Consider the following 19,876-nt stretch of genomic DNA (forward strand, 5'->3'; position numbering starts at 1 on the left):
CCCCTACCTAAAGGTTTTTTTAAAAACTTAAAACACTTCTGCCGTTGAGAGCGGGCGTCAAAGGACAATGCCGCTGACGTCATTTGAGAGTGATTACGTAACGGGGCTTTTCGCAAACCTCGCAGAAAAGCTCTGGACAAGGGCATACAAAATGATTGTTTTTTTACCAAATTGAAACCTATTTATAATCATATGACTCGATTTCCTTATTCATCGAAAACATTTTAAGTGGAATGCAGCAAAGTTCACGACTTGACACTTTCGTTCAAGCAGATTCCTTTTATTATTAAAGGAACACGTTGCCTTGGTTCGGTCGAGTTGGTCTTTGGAAATCGTTTGTAACCGTTTGTTATTAAATGCATATGGTTAGAAAGATGTTTTAAAAGTAGAATACAATGATCCACACAAATTTGTCTCGAAATTGCGTGGTTTTCCTTTTACTTTGCGAACTAAAACGGTCGGCCATTTATCCTTATGGCCGGCCATTTATCCCATAAATGGCCGACCGTGTTAGTCGACGAGGTAAAAGGAAAACCACGCAATTTCGAGTGATACTTGTGTGGATCATTATATTCTACTTTTAAAATACCTTTCTAATCATATGCATTTTCAACAAACGGTTACAAACGCTGTTCAAAGACCAACTCGACCGATCCAAGGCAACGTGTTTCTTTACTGAATATGTGTTCCCATGAAAATTTGCATGGGTGTGGTCAGGTATGTCAACAAATATTATTACTGCACGGCATACTGTATAGGGTCGTTTGTGTACGAGACACAGTGTAATTCCCTTTGAGACAGCGGACCAGTCTATTTTGTAAAAATTCCGGAGGGTAAACGACCTTGCCCTCGCCACTAAATCTTTAACAAGTTTCTCAAGTGTTCATAGAAGTCGGGTAAAATCAGGGATTTTAACTAAATATATACACAGAGTAATATTACAAACAATGCTTAGTTAGCCAGTTGCTAATTGGCAGTGTAACGCACTAAGTTCTTTTTTAGACATAATACATCAAGACTAAGGCCCTTTTCGAAACCACGGCTTCGGCTTATTCAGCTTCAGCCCGTCTGAAGCCCTGAGCATGTATACGCAAAGCAGTCGCGGGGCCAATCTAGCCTTAGCCGAATCTGAAGCCGAAGCCGTGGTTTCGAATAAGGCTTGTAATGTCAGATCCATAAGAACTGTCTGTTTGTACCGATGTTTTGTATTTACAACAAGCCATACGTCGGGAGATGTTCATCTCGTTGTCGCTTCATACGAAAAATTGTCAAAATACCTCGAGATAATTAGTGTGTACAAACTAATTATAAACTAATTAACTGTTTACTTAACTGTTAACTTAATTAGTGTACAAACTAATTAACACAAAACTAATTACAGTGACATGGAATGCCATGTGAAAGAATCGCTGTATCATCCTATACGCCAAGTCATTTTGATGTCTTAAATTTTGTGGTTCTACCCCGATCGTTTTAAATTTATAGGGTCTCTGATGAAGTGAGTAACATGTTGTCGTCCCTTGGTTCCTTTGGCCACATCCACGTTCTTGGGCGTCTGTTGGCGTAAAATCTCACTGTACAGTCGAAAGGAAAAAAGAGAAAAGGGGTGGAAAAGACGAAAACAATCTGTTCAATGCACTGGTCACTTTTGGTAATTATTATAAAAGACCAGCATTCTCACTTGATATATCCCAACATATGCATAAAATAACAAATCTAAACAGTTGGACTCAATTGGTCAGCGAAGCTGTAAGAGAAAAATTAAAGAAAAAACACCCTCGTTGCACAAATTTATGTGCTTTCAGATGCCTAAAAAGGCTTCCGGCCTGAAGTATTAATTTTTATTATTTGAGTGAGAAAAGTTAAAACTTTCTCAAAAACTACGTTACTTCAGAGGGAGCCGTTTCTCACAATGTTTTATGCTATCAACAGCTCTCCATTGTTCGTTTACCAAGTAAGTTGTTATGCTAAACAGTTCGTTTAAGTAATGACCAATAGTGTCCGTTGTGCCTTTAAGGGTTTGGTTCCGCTCCTTATGGCAAACGTTTTTCTATGTAGCTGATAAATTAAGCTTCAGATTCAAAATTGTTCTCGAAGTTGTTATCATTAAATCTCTTTTTTTTTAAACTCAACATATTCAGGTCAAATAGAACAGAAACGCTTTTTATCTTACCATTACTGCAAGAGCTGGTGCATGCCTTCAACGTGAGAAAGTTGTTTGAGTTACCATTGCAGCCACCGTACGGGAACGGCACACACTTCCCCTTTGGCGAGTCGAATGCCCACCGGACCATGTTGGCTAAGCACGGGCCGGTATCGGGCGCCTGTTTGCAGTCCACGGCCATGACTTCCCGGTGAAAATGGGATGTGAAGAAGAGGGAAGGAGGATGCGGGAAAGAACACACAAAAGAATACTAATTAATATTAACCATAATTATTTTGAACAATGAGTGAAAAATTAATAGACCTTGAAAGTACATTTTAGAGCAACGGCGGGACCAAGCTGTCCCGAAACATATAGACTTGATTCAAGTCCCGTTCTAGTGCGAGAGGTCCCTAAGCATATCCGCCGTCAAAATGTAGCTATGGTCCCGAGAGTGGAACCTGTCCGTAGAACAGGTTGGGGAATGCAGAGCATCACAAAACAATAGTTTTCTGGTGATGGCACGGGATTGGGACTTGAGTCAAGTCTAAAACACATACTGGACTTTTATCTGTGCACGATTCTGTTCATTCAAATACTTTTAATTTAACATTCATGGCTTTATTAGTTGAGAAAGTAAATGCACGATATAAATATATTGCTACAAAGAAAATCCGAGAATAAAACTTCAACCCCGTTTTATTAGGTTGGTAAAAAAAGTTATAAAAAAAATCATAGGCCCAAAGAAGTTTTTCCCAACGGGTGTTCATACAATAAACCCAATTAGTGGCCGCACGAAATCAGGCTTGATTGGCAACATGGGATTTCTCAAAGAACATGCATCCTCATCCCAAGTTTTCATTTTAAATCTTAATTTTAATAAGTTCCCTGATTTATACAAATTATGGAACTTACAACAAATTATAGTGGTTTTTGTTTTTAAAAGAATTTTGTATATAACAAGAAATTGTTCATAACATCTTATCTGTCTTTTGTAATAACTAATACTATTGGTTATCATTGTTAATTAAATGCGTGAAACGAAATTTACAGTTTCTACAAATAGAAATCCTTTGAGAGACAGTAATTAAATGTGGTCATTATGCTTTAATTCCAAAAAAGGAAGCAGGGATAATAGATACATTATAAAACAACCACCGTATTCATTGGATTAGTATATTCAATTTATTAAGGAAAAGCGGTATGTTAAACACCACGAAACACGCGTGTTTGAGCATTCAGCAATGTGAGTTTCTAAGACAGAGCATAATTTTTATGAGAAAGGTACGGACTATGCTTGGTTCGTCAGTGTTCCGTAAGCACCGGTGTTCTGGTCCGTAAAGCGCCGGTGTTCTGTTCCGCATAAGTCCTATAATTTTATGATAGACACCAGTGTTCCGTTCCGTATGCCCTTTAATAGGCAATGGTCCGAAGGCACTATTGGGTACCAGTCATCCGTATAGGCTCTGGCACAGTGTTACGTTCCGTAGGCCCTATAGGCATGAGTGTTCCATCCCGTAGGCCCTATGTACGGTGTTCTGTTCCGTATAGTAGGCACTATTTTATGTACGCGTGTTCCGTTCCGTAGAATAGGCTCTATAACAGTGTTCTGTTCTGTAGGCCCTATAGGCATGAGTGTTCCATCCCGTAGGCCCTATATGCACAGTGTTCTGTTCCGTAGGCACTATTGTATGTACCAGTGTTCCGTTCCGTAGAATAGGCTCCGGCACAGTGTTCTGTTCCGTAGGCCCTATAGGCATGAGTGTTCCATCCCGTAGGCCCTATGCACAGTGTTCTGTTCCCTAGGCAATATTGTATACCAGTGTTCCGTTGTGAAGAATAGGCTCTGGCACAGTGGTCTGTTCCGTAGGCACTATTGTATGTACCAGTGTTCCGTTCCGTAGAATAGGCTCCGGCACAGTGTTCTGTTCCGTAGGCCCTTTATGCATGAGTGTTCTATTCCGTAGGCCCTATGTACAGTGTTCTGTTCCATATACACTTTTATATGTACCAGTGTTCAACCTGGCACAGGGGCCCATAATATGAACCAGTGTTCCGTTCCGTATAGCCCCATGGCACAGTAATCCGTTCCGAGAAGGTCTAGATTTGTGGTGTGTGCAAGTGCTTTTCTCCTTGAAGTTTTAGATGTTTCGTGCGGCCCTAATTTTCGCAGCAACAAAAACTGATGGTGGATTTAAAAAGGGTAGGTTATTTTGTCTGTTTGACTTTATTACAATGTTTGACTTTATTACAATCGACAAGTTCATTTAAACGGATTTCATAATTTCGGTTATTGAATCTCACTGTTTGTTTCAATCCATATCAAAATTTATCTGTGAAAATTCAATTTCAAAAGGTTGTAGCGTTTTTGAGATAATACTGATGAAAATCTGGAGTGCTTATGTCCACGCAGGAAGATTAATCTGCAAATGGAATACACAACCTTAGACACATATTTCAGTAACGCTTCTCATATTCAACTTTTATGGGATAAAAAAAAGGAAAATGTTATTCAATTACTATCCAAAGCTGCTGTTCTTCTAATGTTATTTTTTATTGTTTTTCATTGTAAGATTCGTCCCAAACAAACAGAGACACTATTGGTAATAGTCAAAGACTAGCCTTCTCACTTAGTGTATCTCAACATATGCATAAAATAACAAACCTGTGAAAATTTGAGCTCAATCGGTCATCGAAGTTACGAGATAATAATGAAAGCAAAATAACCCTTGTCACACGAAGTTGTCTGCATTTAGATGGTTGATTTCAAGACCGCAAGTTCTGAGGTCTCGAAATGAAATTCGTGAAAAATTACTTCTTTCTCGAAAACTATGGCATTTCAGAGGGAGCCGTTTCTCACAATGTTTTATACCATCAACCTCTTCCCATTACTCGTTACAGAGTGAGGTTTTATGCCAATAACTATTTTGAGTAAGTACCAATAGTGTCCACTGCCTTTAAAAGGGTCTGTGTATAAATGTGTGTGTCATGTCATGTGCCTTTATTATTACAATCAAAAAGTTAATACAAATCGGTTTTGTTGGCAAGTAATGGAGCCCGTGCGACGTGTGCAAAACAACACAAAAAGTTTTTTTTTACCAAGGAAGCTTTTGTTCGTGATCTCGGTGTGTTTTGTTCCGATTTTTTTTTATCCATTCTAACTTTTCGGCCTTCTTATTGTTCGTATTATCTGAGTAAATGAGAACCGAGCTAGCTGGCAAGTTTATCTTCGGTGTCGAAACAATGCATCAGTTTAGAAATCTCCTCATTATTATTTCCCTTTCACATCTGAATTTGTCCTGCTGACAGCATATTTTATTTTATTTCTAAAATTACTGATTTCGTTTATCGTACTAACAATAATAATAATCTGGTAGCGCAATTCCAAAGAATAATCATTGCGCTTCAAAAATGATTATCCCTTATGACCATTAAAGCCATAATACTCTTTTGGTACAGACACAAAATTAAAAGTTCACAGATATACAAACAATTCACAGGGCTTACAGAAGGTAATGGTGAAAGACTTATCTTGAAATATTATTCCATGAAATGCTTTACTTTTTGAGAAAACATTAAAACAACATTAATTCTCGATAGCGAGAATTACGGATTTATTTTAAACACATGTCATGACACGGCGAAACGTAGGGAAACAAGGGTGGGTTTTCCCGTTATTTTCTCCAGACTCTGATGACCGATTGAGCCTAAATTTATACAGGTTTGTTATTTTATATATAAGTTGTGGTACACGAAGTGTGGGTCTTGGACAATACTGTTTACCGAAAGTGTCCAATGGCTTTAAATAAATGTCTTAAACCATCTCTGCTCCCCCGGGGAGTACACAACATGTGCTGCCGAGTACATGTTAGCGCACTATTAAATCTAAATCAATCACAAGAAACCATCTCTGCCTTCACATGTGTCTGTTTAACCCCCGGGGGACGAGAAGCAATTATAGCCGAGTGTCTAGCTCAAGGACACAAGAGTGTCATGAGCGGGATTCAAACCCAGACCCGGATGACTGAGCAATCAGGAGTTGAGTCCGATGCAGTAAAACCGTTATATGACACGCCAAAGCTTTTTTTCTCCTCGAGCTGTCTTCTAAAAGTACTTCTACAACTTCGGTATCTATTTTTTTTAAACAATCGATGATGTAACTACTTCGCTTCCTTCAAATGGCAATGTTTCACATTAAACGCACTGGGCACTATTGGATAATAGCCTTTATAGTCAAGGCGCACGCGGCACCACAAGATATCATGCACGACCCCACGCACGAAAGACAGGCGCGAGCGGCGAAGCTCGCTTTGGTATTTTTGTCGTGCATGAAAACTGGGGGTGCCGCCGCCGCGTGCGCCTTGATTAAAGGCTATAAATGGTAATTGCTCATAACTATTGTTAACGTAAAAAAATACTTCAGAGCTGTTGATAGCATAAGACATCGGGAAAAATTGCTCCCTCTGAAGTAAACCTATAGTTTTGAGAAAGAGGTAATTTCTTACTCAAATATTTAATTTTAAAATACCTCAGGCCTGCCGTCGATTTAACCAAACTCTTTCTATAACTTAGAATGAATCTTAGGACGAGTTCAGTTCCTTATCCGAAGACGTTAGGACGAATTGAACCCATCCTAAGTTAGGACGGTGCACACAACGCACACAATTTCATTATTTCTTTGCAACTTTGATCCCAAAATTAGTCCAAATGTTCACAGATTTGTTATTTTGTGCATACACCAAGTGAGAATACCGTGTTATGAAAATCCAAATGTGTACAGTGCCTTAAGGGCAAAGTAAAGTATAGTTTTGCCACTCAACGGGAAAGAATAAGAATTTTGTTTTGAAAGACCGAAAACCTCAACAAACGAAAAGTGACAGATATTACCCTTTTCGAAACCACGGCTTCGGCTTTGAACTCGGCTAGCTTGGCCCCGTGGTTGTTTCGACAAATTGCGCGTGCTTTGCGTACGCGCTCAGCGCTTCAGACGAGAGGACGGAGCCTGAAGCCGAATCCAAAGCCGAAGCCGTGGATTCGAAAAGAGCCATAGTCAACAAATGGAAATGGCATGTACAGCAAGGACGACAGACAGTAGATGACGATAAGAGCCACAGAATAGCAACCCGAACTAGGGAAAGAACCGGAGGCAGACCAAATATAATAATGGTGGGATAGCATAGTGAACACCGCGCGAGGAAGACCATGCAGTAGCCGATTTCACGAAACGCTAGGATTAATCATATCTCGAGTTGGGACGCGTAACTCGTCCTAACTTAGGATGGGTTCAATGAGTCCTAACGTCAATGGATACGGAATTTGACTCGTCCCAAGTCTTAAGATTAGTCATAAGTACTGAATAGCTTGCTGAAATCGACGGCTGGACCAGAGACAGTAGCTGAACAATAAAGTGCCACAGAATGGCAACCCGGACTAGGAGAAAGAACCGGAGGTGGACCAAAGAACTGATGGCGGAATGGCATAGTGAAGATCGCGAGGAAGAACTGGACCAGAGCCCGAGGTTTAGCTGCACTTTCCGCGTGAACATGAACGTGGACGTCAGAAAGCTGTGTTGTTAAAATCACACGTTTTCAGCAGACGTGAAGTTACCATTTGGGAGGTTTAGCAGCACGTTACGCAAACAACGTGAACGTGAACGTCAGTTATTGTGTTGTTATAATCTCACGTTTTTAGCATACGTGAAAATCCATTTTTTCACGTCAGGTACGTACGTGCACACGTCATACGTGAGCATGAAAATAAATAAGCCTTAAGTGGTGACGTCACCTAGAAACAACACACATTTTTGACGTTTACAATACAAATTGTTGACGTTTACGTTCACGGAAAACTACGGAGAGCCATAAATGCAAATCAAAAACAGGTCGGTAGTTGTTTGTAACAATGATGCTAAATAATTAAACATTGTGTTGATTTTGTTGAAAACAAAACAACTATAAGGGAGGTATTATATTTAATTTGAAGTTTGCAGAAAATGATGAATTTGGTTGAGACATCTGTTAGTATATGATTGAGTGTTGTACTAACATTCGGCCGGCCATGCCAACCAAATGATAAATGTTGTTTATCAACAAAAGAAAGGTATATTGCAGGCCGATACCGTATCTAAAGAATGAAGATGAACTGGAGACCAGCAGCCGATTTCGCGAGACGCTAGGATTAATCTTATCTCGAGTTCTCGTCATATCCTGAGTATGGGTTCAATGCGTCCCATTTGTTATGAATACAGAAAGTCCTGAGATCAATCCTAAGTTAAGAAGAGTTTTGTGAAACCGAAGACAGTCTTTATAATCTTGAAGGAAAAAAATTGAAACTGTCCTTTCAGCTAGAAAATTTCATATGAGGTACATATTGGCAAACTCCTACTCTTATGCAATAAATAATTTATTTAAAACTTTCTCTTTTATTGCAATTTGCAAGTGGATATCCTGTTTAATAGAATAACGTTTTTTCTTCTGTGTACAATTAATATATGTATAACCTTTTCTCCCTTTAATTTGCGAGTGGAATGTACGCTTCAATTGAATAAAAATTGTTTTCCCCCGAGAAAGAAATGATTAGTGGTAGTTAATTAAAACCTAATAATGAGGTATTGTCCGAATCAAAAACCATGTAGGGCCTATGCAAGTTACTTGTATTTTGTGCATCCGTGGCATACCCTATGCGACAGTTCTGTATGTTTATCTGCCATATTTCGTTCAAAGAAACATTTCAAAAAGGAAAATTGCTTGAACTATACAAATAATGAAGGAAAATAAATAGACGAAAATCTAGTCATGCAACTTAACTAAGTCAGAAAGTATTTCTACCTCACCATTCTACCTCAAGAAACCTACAACGTGATACCATTTAGCGATTCCATTCTTAGAAAAGTAGTTAAAAAAGCACAACATAAAAAGAAACTCAAACAGGAGGTGAACAAAGAAGTTTTTTTAACAACTTAACTGATATACCTAAACAGAGAAATAAATGCCATACAATTATGAGCGATCCATAAGCCTATACAACCTGATACCATTAAGCGATTCCATACTAAGAAAGGTAGTTTAAAAAGCCCAACATAAAAAGAAACTTGAACGGTAAGAAGTATCACAAAAATATGTTTTTGTTTTACAACTCAACTGAAATCCCCAAACAGAGAAAGAAATGCCATAAAAGTATGAGCATTCTACCATAAGCCTACAACTAGATAGCGTTTCACAATTCCAGTATAAGAAAAGTAGTCAAAAAAGTCCAACCGAAAAAGAAACTTAAACAGTAAAGAAGAATCACAAAGATATGTATTTGTTTACCACTGAAATCCCCAAACAGAGAAAGTATTCAACTTTTATCCCCAAACAGAGAAAGAAATCGCATAAAGACTCACCGATTGGTAGAACTGTCACAGCGAACAAAACCAAACAGCAAATCGTTCTTGTGTTCGTCTCCATTTCGTCGACGTCAGAGTGCGGGGCCGAGATGCTTCGATTTGAAAACACGCCAGCAAATCCACGCCGCTTTTATACTCATTTTTTCTCTCTTCTTTTTTTCTTGTGACAACTATGTCTTTTGTGTATACACCGCAAGTGTCTCATAAAAAATAATATGATCAGCTCTGCTGATTGATGACGTGTGAACGAAAGAGACTCACCCCAAAAAAAACTACAGCTGCGATTCATTGTACACACGCGATGTACAGTGACTATTTTCAAACGGCTTAGCATCGGTGAGTCGGTGACAACTATTGACAATTTGGGGGACACGATTCTGATGTTATTAATCATCACATTATCGACAATTTATGTTTAAAAAAAGTGTGAAGTACACGAAAATTTATATCAAAATCACACAGACAAATTATGTCATATTTTATTTGAAAGTGAAAGTTAAAGGTTCCATCCTTCATTCCAAATCTCTTACTTTTTGAGTAACATTTTAAAATAATTTATTATGATTGAGTATCCATTCATCTGCAATGGACTATTTTAGTTGACAGGACTTTTTTGCTTAAACGTAAATAAAATCGTGAAGTATGATTAATTTGTAATGAATTGCGTGTGAGGGATTGTTTTTTAACGAGATTAATGATTGTGGCTGGATTTTCTGTAGGAAGTAAACATTTTATGGGTGGGGGAAAAGTAGATAAAAATAATCCAGAAGAATAAGTCAATAAATACGGGGTGAATGCCATCTTGGACATTCAATGAATAAGTCGTGGTTTTGTCCTTTGTTTCTTCTTCCTTTTTGGTTTACATTTCGATAGATTTGTTATTATTTTTTATGATTGTATGAATTGGTTTGTTTGTTTGTTTGTTTGTTTGTTTGTTTGTTTGTTTGTTTGTTTGTTTGTTTGTTTGTTTGTTTGTTTGTTTGTTTGTTTGTTTGTTTGTTTGTTTGTTTGTTTGTTTGTTTGTTTGTTTATTTCTTTGTTTGTTTGCTTGTTTGTTTGTTTGTTGGGGGTGTTGGGGTGTAACTATTAAAGTCACCTGGAAGTGGTATTTTTTCAAAAAAAAGCTTTTATCAGTAAAATATGTGTTTTGATGAGTGGAATATGAATAAACAATTAACTAAGGTTTAAAAAAATTAGTTTCCATGTTATTTAAAATAAGCCTGACCCCAGAGGGCGCTGTTCGTGACGTCAATCGAGGCGCGATGAATCGCATGCAGTGCCAACACAAGATAGTGACGCTTGACGCAAGCTAAAAACATCCCCTCAAAGTTTAAACAAAACCTTATTTTTTAGGCAAAATAATGCTCCTTTAGGTTCGTCACGTCTTTCAGGTGCCTTCTTCGACTTCCCCACTAGCTGGAAAAAATTGTTGGTATGGCGTCATGTTTTAGAAAATCCATTTTCTCTTCACGTCAAAATGTGTAGTGAACTCCGATTCTCGAAGCACGTCGGCTCGAAGTGTTTGCTGTACAGCGCTGGAAAAGATGTCGGACCGGACCACTTTGCAAACTGACCCATCTTTAGTTGTTTTGCTGCATCCAGCAGCAATACACCTGGTTGACATTGCCGGAAAATGCAAGAAAAAAAAACTTTTTCGAAACGTACAAACTCACGACAGGACTTGAATGTACTTGCACATACGTGTGTTCGATGTTCGATCGAGGCAAAGTCTGTCTCGATTGACGTCACAAAAGGGGTAGGCGGAGTCACCCCCACACAACTTTATTTATTTTTTTAAACATTAATAAATCGTTAAAAACAATTACTCACAAAATTATTTTATTGTTCAGAAACATAATACTCTAATGTTTGAAGAAAAGAAAATTCTATTTCCAGGTGACTTTAATATTCTCTACTTTTAAAACATCTTTCTATAACCATAATGCATTTCATACAAACGTTATCAAACGCTTGTCATAGACCAACTCGCCCGTTCCTTTAAACTTAGTGACTGTGTGCCAAATTCAATGCTTGTCTCACCAAAGACACATTTTCAAAATTTCGTCCTGCATCTGCCCTTACTACAAGAAATACTTGTAGTTAAATAAATAATGCTAAAATAAATATTACAAATTTGGACATTGCGGATGCACCGTTAGGCTCCAATCATTGACGACCACAGATATCTATTGGGTCAGTTATTTATTCCACAACACCATCTATGCTGCCTGAGGTGTTAGACTGGACTCCTGTCTTTATTTGTTATCCGCAGGGATAAAGTTAGGTATTGGCTTAATGAACACACATGCATGTACTTTATATGAATACACGTTTGATTCAGCTGCGAACCTCCCTCCGTACATTCGGGCCTCGGAGTGTGACGTCAGATGTTCAGGCTACCTAAAGGTGTATACAGCCTGTGCTACAAGACCCATCTCTTAGAAATCAACAATCATTTATCTATCGACCTCTTTGTTTGAACCTTTATGTCACAATTCTGGAATTTGAATATATATTTAAATGAAAGTTTAAGATTTGTTTGCAATGCGGACCAAAAATAACGAATACGAGAAAACACCATAGCGCCCTCTGTTGGAATTAGATAATGCAGGCAATCGAAACTACGCTAACTCACCCCATGGAGGTAGAAGTACCTCCATGCTCACCCCTATGCATTTGGCAAATGTCTTGGGTTTTGCGCGATGTACAAACCATTGAGTTACTCTATATTTAATTTACGAACAAGATTGAGCCTACGGGCCGGGTCAAATAAGTGTACATGTAGCGTATTTCCTTACTCAGTAACTGAATAATATCATGGAGGTATCTTATGAATAGGCCTACTTCTTAACTCGGACTATAAAAAATGTACCATCCATTTGGGAACCTACCTAGCATATCATACGACACAATACAAACGGTCTCCAATCGCCATATAACAATGGCGAGAGTTACTGTCGTGACGCAAGCATTCAATGAACACTCGCGGTTAGTTCAAATTAATCCATAGGGGTATGCAAGGCACGATAGCTGTAAATAAAATGGTGAACATGCCAAACAGCACAATGAACGGGACATGTCAATGACTACTGGGCATCAAACTGAAGCTTAATGAAAATGCTCTGTATTACCTTCACTTCCACGCCTCCAAGAGTTGCCAACGTCGAAAGTATCACACTTTATAGTTAGTGGGTGCGTTCGATTAGCTTCCCCGGGTCGACACTGCTGTGCTCATCCGGGTATGAGCCCCTCCCACGAGTTAATCGAACAACCACTCACCCTCTCGTGATTCCGTCACTCAGTATCGCTCAAGGCGCTTCAACATTTAGTATTTGGAGGACCATGGGTGCGTTCTTTTAGCTTCCCTGGGTCGACCCTGCAGGGCTCACTCGGGTGACACCCTGACAAGAGCTTATCGAACGATCACACTCGCTCGCGGTGACGTCGTACACCTCAGGTCATCCCCAAGTGACCCACTCCACAAGCAGGCCACTGGGGGCTGACCCGGGTGAGACCCGTCAAAGCTATTCGAACGTACCGGGGCAGACCGGGGTCGACCCAGGGAAGCTAAACGAACGCACCCTAAGTTTGAAATTATGAGATCGGCTCCTTTTACATAGCACCATGCAAGGTGATGTGTGGCGCAATATGCCGCCAATCAAACTATAGGATCACAGGGGCGAACCCATTCTCTTTACGATAAGTGCACCGGATTATACGTGCGTTACACGACACACGGGACCAACGGCTTTACGTCCCATCCGAAAGACGAAGTACCATGGTTAAGTGCCTTGCTTATATACATTTAAAAAAAAAAAGGACACAGGTGTCACGACTGGAACTCCAGCCCATACTCTGCTGACCAGAAACGCCAGCGCTCGAGTCCAGTGCTCTCAACCAGGCCATGACACAACACACGTTTCGTATTCATATCTCTGCCATTGTTAATTTGAATTGTAGTTAAAAAAAAAAACACTAAGAGTGGAGTTCTGGAGAACTATGTGGCCAATTTCATATAGAGCCGATTAAAGCACAACAAAGTAAGCACAACAAAATTATGATATACCAGAATAAGGTTACCAGTCAAACTACCCTGTAACATGTAACATTGTGATTGGTATCCTGCTCATTTCTGCTAAGCAGAGTTGTTAAGCAATATTTTCTGCGTAAGCAACTCTATGAAATTGGGCCCTGTTGTACTATAATATTCCCGTACCAACGAGCAAGATTTTCCATGAAGTAGTTTAATTTAATGATAAACGCAACACAAAAAGTTAGATTTCAGACACCCTTTGTTTTTATTTACTTAACTTGTTATAATGTTATGTGAATATACATCATCAATGCTACAGTCCAGATAACAATGCATGCTACAAAATATGATGGGCCACTCGTTTTAAATACTTCATTTTGACATCACACTGTGTCCACAAAAAATATAAACATGAGTTTCTATAACGCCATGTTAATATCTGCTATACACAATAATTAATTTGGTTACAAAAATATGTCATACCGGCGACTACTTTCAACTAATTTTTTTTAGAAGTACATTGTATATATACACTGTCGTTTGGCAAATTTGTTTGTTATCCAATATTTAAAGGCGCTGGACACTATTGGTAATTACTCAAAATAATTATTAGCATAAAACCTCTCCTGGTGACAAGTAATGGGGAGAGGTTGATGGTATAACACATTGTGAGAAACAGCTCCCTCTGAAGTGTAATTGTCCACGAATTTGATTTCGAGACCTCAAGTTTAGAACTTGAGGTCTCGAAATCAACCATCTAAGCGCACACAACTTCGTGTGACAAGGGTGTTTTCTTCTTTCATTATTATCTCGCAACTTTGATGACCGATTGAGCTCAAATTTTCACAGGTTTGTTATTTTATGCATATGTTGAGATACACCAACTGTGAAGGCTAGTCTTTGACAATTACCAATAGTGCCCACTGCCTTTAAAGGCATGCACTGGACACTATTGGTAATTACTCACGAAATCATTGTGAGCATAAAAACTTACTTGGTAGGCCTAACGAGCAATGGAGAGCTGTTGAAGGTATAACGTATTGTGAGAAACGGCTCCCTCTGAAGTAACATAGTTTTTGAAGAAAAGGAAATTTCTCACTCAAATACTAAAGACTTCTTAGCCTGAAACCTTTTATGGCATCTGAGTGAAAGCACACATTGTGCGACCAGTGTGTTTTTTCTTTCATCATTCTCTTGCAACTCCAGTGACCAATTGAGTAAAATAAAAATCACAAACATAGTATTTTATGCATATGTTGGGATACCACGTGAGAACACTGATCTTTGACAATAACAAATAGTGTCAATTGCCTTGACTAAGAAATTTAACTTTAACTGAACACGTGTCTTATTTGAACATGCCCTCACCATACATGGGAGTGTCCGTTGGTAACTTTACTGTCATGTTAATAAGTGCATTAATTTTTACATTACAAATACACTGTGCTTCAGACTCTTTTGTTGAGCGAACAAAACAAACTTTCAACAGTTCAACACAACGGACAACATTCAATTCATTTAAACATTGACAACTGTTTGTCTCGATGAAACTGTACATCATTGGTTTCAGAAAAGTTACCAAATGCAATGAACCATTTTGAGATAATGGTGGGCACACTGTGTCATACACTGTTAAAACTCCCGGGTCAAAATTAATCCGGATTTGGGTCTAGGGGGCCAGACCCATTTCTGGGTCTGTTTGACCCGGAATCCGTGTCACTGTGACCCGGAATCCGTGTCATTGTGACCAGAAATTTGGTTAAAAGCAGGAATTTTGACTCGGATTCCGGGACAAATTGACACGGATTCCGAGTCAAACTTACCCCCCTGGGACCCAAGTCCGGGTCAATTCTGACCCAGTAGTTTTTAGAGTGTATGACACTACATGTATTAGGTTTAAGGCTAATTGGATTGACGGATATTTTCACAGAGCTGGAATTACACTGAGGCTATGACACCTGTTCCCCTGGTATTGGCCTTAGAGCCCCTTCGAAAGTTCCCACAGACTTCAAGATCTTCCATAGAAGTGCCCTTTGTAAAATGAAAATGGCCTTGCCCTCTCAAAGATGAAATTACAGGCCGGTTTTCGCTGTTATCGTATAAGATGATGTTCCCTTCCCATCAAAATGATAGTCTAACAAGTATTGTTCTTATCCTCGGAAAGTAAACACAGTGTACATAGGTAACAATATAAAGTAAGGCATAACAAAGACAAACAGTAACTTTTAAATTACATTATTTATCATACTAATTACAATTACAAATGAAAATAATGATAAAACTGCGCAGCAGTTGTGATATATAAGACACAATGAATAATTCACAATGGTAAACATGCAACCATTACAGTAAGTTGTAGTCTACAATGGTCCAAGTTGTTAGCAGTAATAAACTTAATGAAATAACAACCATGCCAATGCTTTACAAGAAGTTTGTGTCAATTCGTATTTGGACTCATTTTTAATTGGACCATTCCAAAATACTACTTTCGGAAAAACTCTAGAGGACTGGTACTTGTATTATTTAATATAAAAAAAACCATAAATAAAAATAATTTGTAAAGTAGGTTTTCAGTACAAAACATCAATAACAAAACTGGATTTCACTATGAAATTGAAGCTTATTTCACAATTTTTGTGTTTATGTTGTGGAAGAAACATACATCATTGGTTTGGTAAAACACAAGACTTGGACCCAATTTCGTAGAGCTGCTTAGCACAAAAATTTGCTCAGGATGAAAATTCTTCCTTGATAAAAAAAAAACAGGATTACCAACCAAATTTCCATTTGTTGCATAATGCTTGTTGTTTGTTCATACTGAAAACCATATGGAAATATGGTTGGTAATCCTGTTTTTATCGAGGAAGAAATTTCATGCTAAGCAAATTTTCATGATTAGCAGCTCTATGAAATTGGGCCCTGCTCTTGTAGCAACAGTATGTGACATTAATGTGACCAGGGGAAATAGATAATATCTGTGACCTAGCAAGGGTTAAATCAAGAGCCCCGTTTGTAAACGTTGCGCCCATGACAAATTTACTTTAATTGAATTTACACCTTCTTAAACACCTTCTTTTTAAAATAGATTATGTTTTCTTTTTACAATAATTTCTCTGTTAACATTAGTATCTACTGAAACAAAAACAACATCAATTCAATCCATTCTTTTTGTTTCTCGATAATTTCTAAACAAGAAATAAAAAGTCCAACGGATTGATTTTTCTGTTTTTACTGAAGTATTTGTATTATTGTACATAACTAGTCACTTGGTAATGTTGACATTTTGGTTGGAAATATTAAACATTTTAACAGTGTATTTGTGTTCTAGATTTCAAGCAAATGAAATGTCCTTTGTTCTCTTATTTCCCATTTTTTCACATAGTGAATTTACAAGGCGATCATTTGAGCTCTAGATATTTTCCTTTTTTACAGCTGCACTGCCATTTACATCATTTAAAAATATAAAATAAAACATTGGTCCAACCTTAATAAGTTGACAAAACAGGTTACCCAAAATAATACACAATTTGTTATAAATATCGCTGTACAGGGCTACTTTCAATTATTAGACTCATTTATATGACACCTTGTAAGGTTTCATGGGGTGAACTTTACATCCCTTAATTGTGTAAAAAGAAAAAAAAACATGAACCAGGCAAGGAGTTCCAAAGAGATGCAGTAGGAGGAACAAAACTGTTGGAATAACTCTGTGTTCTACAGCTGGTGTTCTACATCTTAAACCCCCTCCAAAGTTTTACCCTAGCTGTGCATAAAGTATTTTAAAAACAATGGTTTCTCTAATACAGTATACAAAGCAAGTACTTATATTCACTACTTGTATCTGTATAGGCTAATTTCACATCTATATTGTGACAACGTTTTATTTGGGTTATTTCAGAAAAGCATTTAAGACAAATTATAATATTCATTTTGGTTTTTATCCATGTACACAGATGTGCGTTAGCACTGTTTACTCAATGCTTTTGTCGAGACCGGTGACAAAAATCACAGGCATATTACTCGGGTGGGATTTGAACCCACGACCTTTGCAATTCTAGAGCAGTGTCATGCCAACTAGACCATCGAGATTGCCTTTAAGTAAGGAATGTAAAAACCACAATCAATATTCTTTATCCTGCCTGACGCAAATTTAACATCTACAAATTATAATATTTCATAAAAGGTTCACCACTGTCATTATTATTATTTTAAAATATTAAGTGGGCTACTTAAATAAGATTAAATCATAATTTATACAAGGCAGTATTAATACCAATAAAATATCATAATTTGGATTCAAATAAATGTAAGACTCATGATAGAAGAGTGACAATCGACATGGCTTGAATACAATCTGCAGATGTCTACAGTTAAGTAGAATTCCTTGTAATTTCTGAATAAAAATGTTGGTTCTTAAAGGGACACGTTGCCTTGGATCAGTCGCGTTGGTCCATGAAAAGCGTTTGAAACCGTTTGTTATGAAATTGATATGTTTAGAGAGATGATTTAAAAGTAGAAAATAATGATCCACACAAACATGCTATGAAATTACGCGTTTTTTTTTTTACTTTGCGAACTATGGTAAAAAACTTTCCTCCACAAAATGCTGTGACCGTGTTAGTTCACAACGTAAAAGGAAAACCATGAAATTTCGAGGCATATTTTTGTGGATCATTATATTCTGTTTAAACCAAATCTTTCTAACCATGCATTTTATAACAAACAGTTTCAAACGCTTTTCATAGACCAACTGGCCCGATCCAAGGCAACGTGTCCCTTTAAAAGGTCTGTATAAGTTTGGTAATCAGTCTTAAATAAAAAATGTCAGTAAACACTCTTTGGTTAGAAGCCTACAGCAGCTTGCGATAGTACAAAGCTTGTTTGAAAATCATTTCGCTTTAAAATAATGTGGTTATGTGAAAATAGTTAAGTTTTTATGCCCCAAAGTTTGAATGTAAGTAGCGCAGATTGTAGATTCCTATTAGAGATTTAATATTCTTGAGTGAACATATTTTCTCCGGAGTTTCGGCCATAATATAAAAAAAAAAAAAACACCTTGATGACCTTTTGAAATGAAATGTTCACATGTTGGTTTTTTTGTATTGACCCCTTGCACGCGCATCACACGCGGCGACCAATGCCACGCTCACCATGTTGGTGGGCAGTTTACGTGTATTAACGCCGCGTCGCCTAAAATGCGCACTTTACTGCATAACGCGCAGCATAGAGTTATATATAAAAACGCACAGTGAAATTGCCCACCAGTATGGCGCATTCAAGATTTTTCTGCTGATGACGTCAGGTGAAATGGGTCAATACGTGTACATTTATTTAGGATTAAAACAATCGAACCGTAAAAAAAAGAAGAAGTATACTCTTCCCTTAAAGGCAGTGGACACTATTGGTAATTACTCAAAATATTTATTGGCATAAAACCTTACTTGGTGACAAGTAATTGTTGATACAGAAACAGCTCCCTCTGAAGTGCCATAGTTTTAGAGAAAGACGTAACTTTCCACGAATTTGATTTCGAGACCTCAGATTTAGAACTTGAGGTCTCGAAATCAACCATCTAAACGCACACATCTTCGTGTGACAAGGGTGTTTTTTTCTTTCGTTATTATCTCGCAAGTTCGATGACCAGTTGAGCTCAAATTTTCACAGGTTTGTTATTTTATGCTTATGTTGAGATACAGCAACTGTGAAGGCTAGTCTTTGACAATTACCAATAGTGTCCACTGCCTTTAATCCCTATAAATCTAGTCTTAATGTACAGTCATAGATTGTTTTGTTTTCTTGTCAATGTAATACTGATATCAAGTAATAAACCACAAGGGAAACTGACCGGGTAAAATTTTAAATAAATTGGGGCTAAACAAAGAAAGAAAAATTGACTAAGGATGATTTGAACCAACAACCTCCGGGTTAACATGAGCTTGAAGCTAAGTTAAACAACAGCAATGTTTACCCAAACTAGTTCCATTTAAAACTTTAACAACGACACATCACATCAATTTGTGTACACTAACTACACCTTTAAGTATTATGTAAATTGCGTCATATCAGATAAAAACGCATGTTTGGTTCTCAGCATTTATAGCAAATCAACTGCTCTTTTAAGGAACACGTTGCCTTGGATCGAGCGAGTTGGTTTTTGAAAGGCGTTTGAAACTGTTCTTATGAAATGCGAATGGTTAGATAGATAATTCAAAAGTAGAATACAATGATCCACACTAACATGCCCCGAAATGGCACGGTTTTCAGTTTACGTCGCCAACAAACACGGTCAGCCATTTTGTAGAGTTAAAATTTT

At 37.8% G+C, this 19,876-nt stretch overlaps 1 protein-coding gene across 1 annotated transcript; it reads right to left on the reverse strand.

Moving 5' to 3' along the window:
• Nucleotides 1-598: 598 nt before the first annotated feature.
• On the reverse strand, nt 599-9,613 carry LOC117291679 (amyloid-beta A4 protein-like). Its single transcript, XM_033773527.1, has 3 exons — nt 9,528-9,613; nt 2,174-2,347; nt 599-1,574 (listed from the first exon to the last, which is right to left on the reverse strand). Exons 1-3 carry the CDS (start codon nt 9,589-9,591, stop codon nt 1,480-1,482), a joined length of 333 nt encoding a protein of 110 aa, XP_033629418.1. The 5' UTR covers nt 9,592-9,613; the 3' UTR covers nt 599-1,479.
• Between the last annotated feature and the right edge of the window lie 10,263 nt (nt 9,614-19,876).

The sequence above is a fragment of the Asterias rubens genome, chromosome 6 (assembly GCF_902459465.1).
Source record: "Asterias rubens chromosome 6, eAstRub1.3, whole genome shotgun sequence".
Classification (NCBI taxonomy): Eukaryota; Metazoa; Echinodermata; class Asteroidea; order Forcipulatida; family Asteriidae; genus Asterias; species Asterias rubens.

Bases quoted from the DNA above. Each gene is read 5' to 3' on its own strand.
- LOC117291679 (XM_033773527.1), bottom strand. From the start codon at position 9,591: ATGGAGACGAACACAAGAACGATTTGCTGTTTGGTTTTGTTCGCTGTG. The intron at 2,348-9,527 runs GTGAGTCTTTAT...TTCACCGGGAAG, and splicing joins TGTGACAGTTCTACCAATCG to TCATGGCCGTGGACTGCAAA. The intron at 1,575-2,173 runs GTAAGATAAAAA...TCGACTGTACAG, and splicing joins CACCAGCTCTTGCAGTAATG to TGAGATTTTACGCCAACAGA.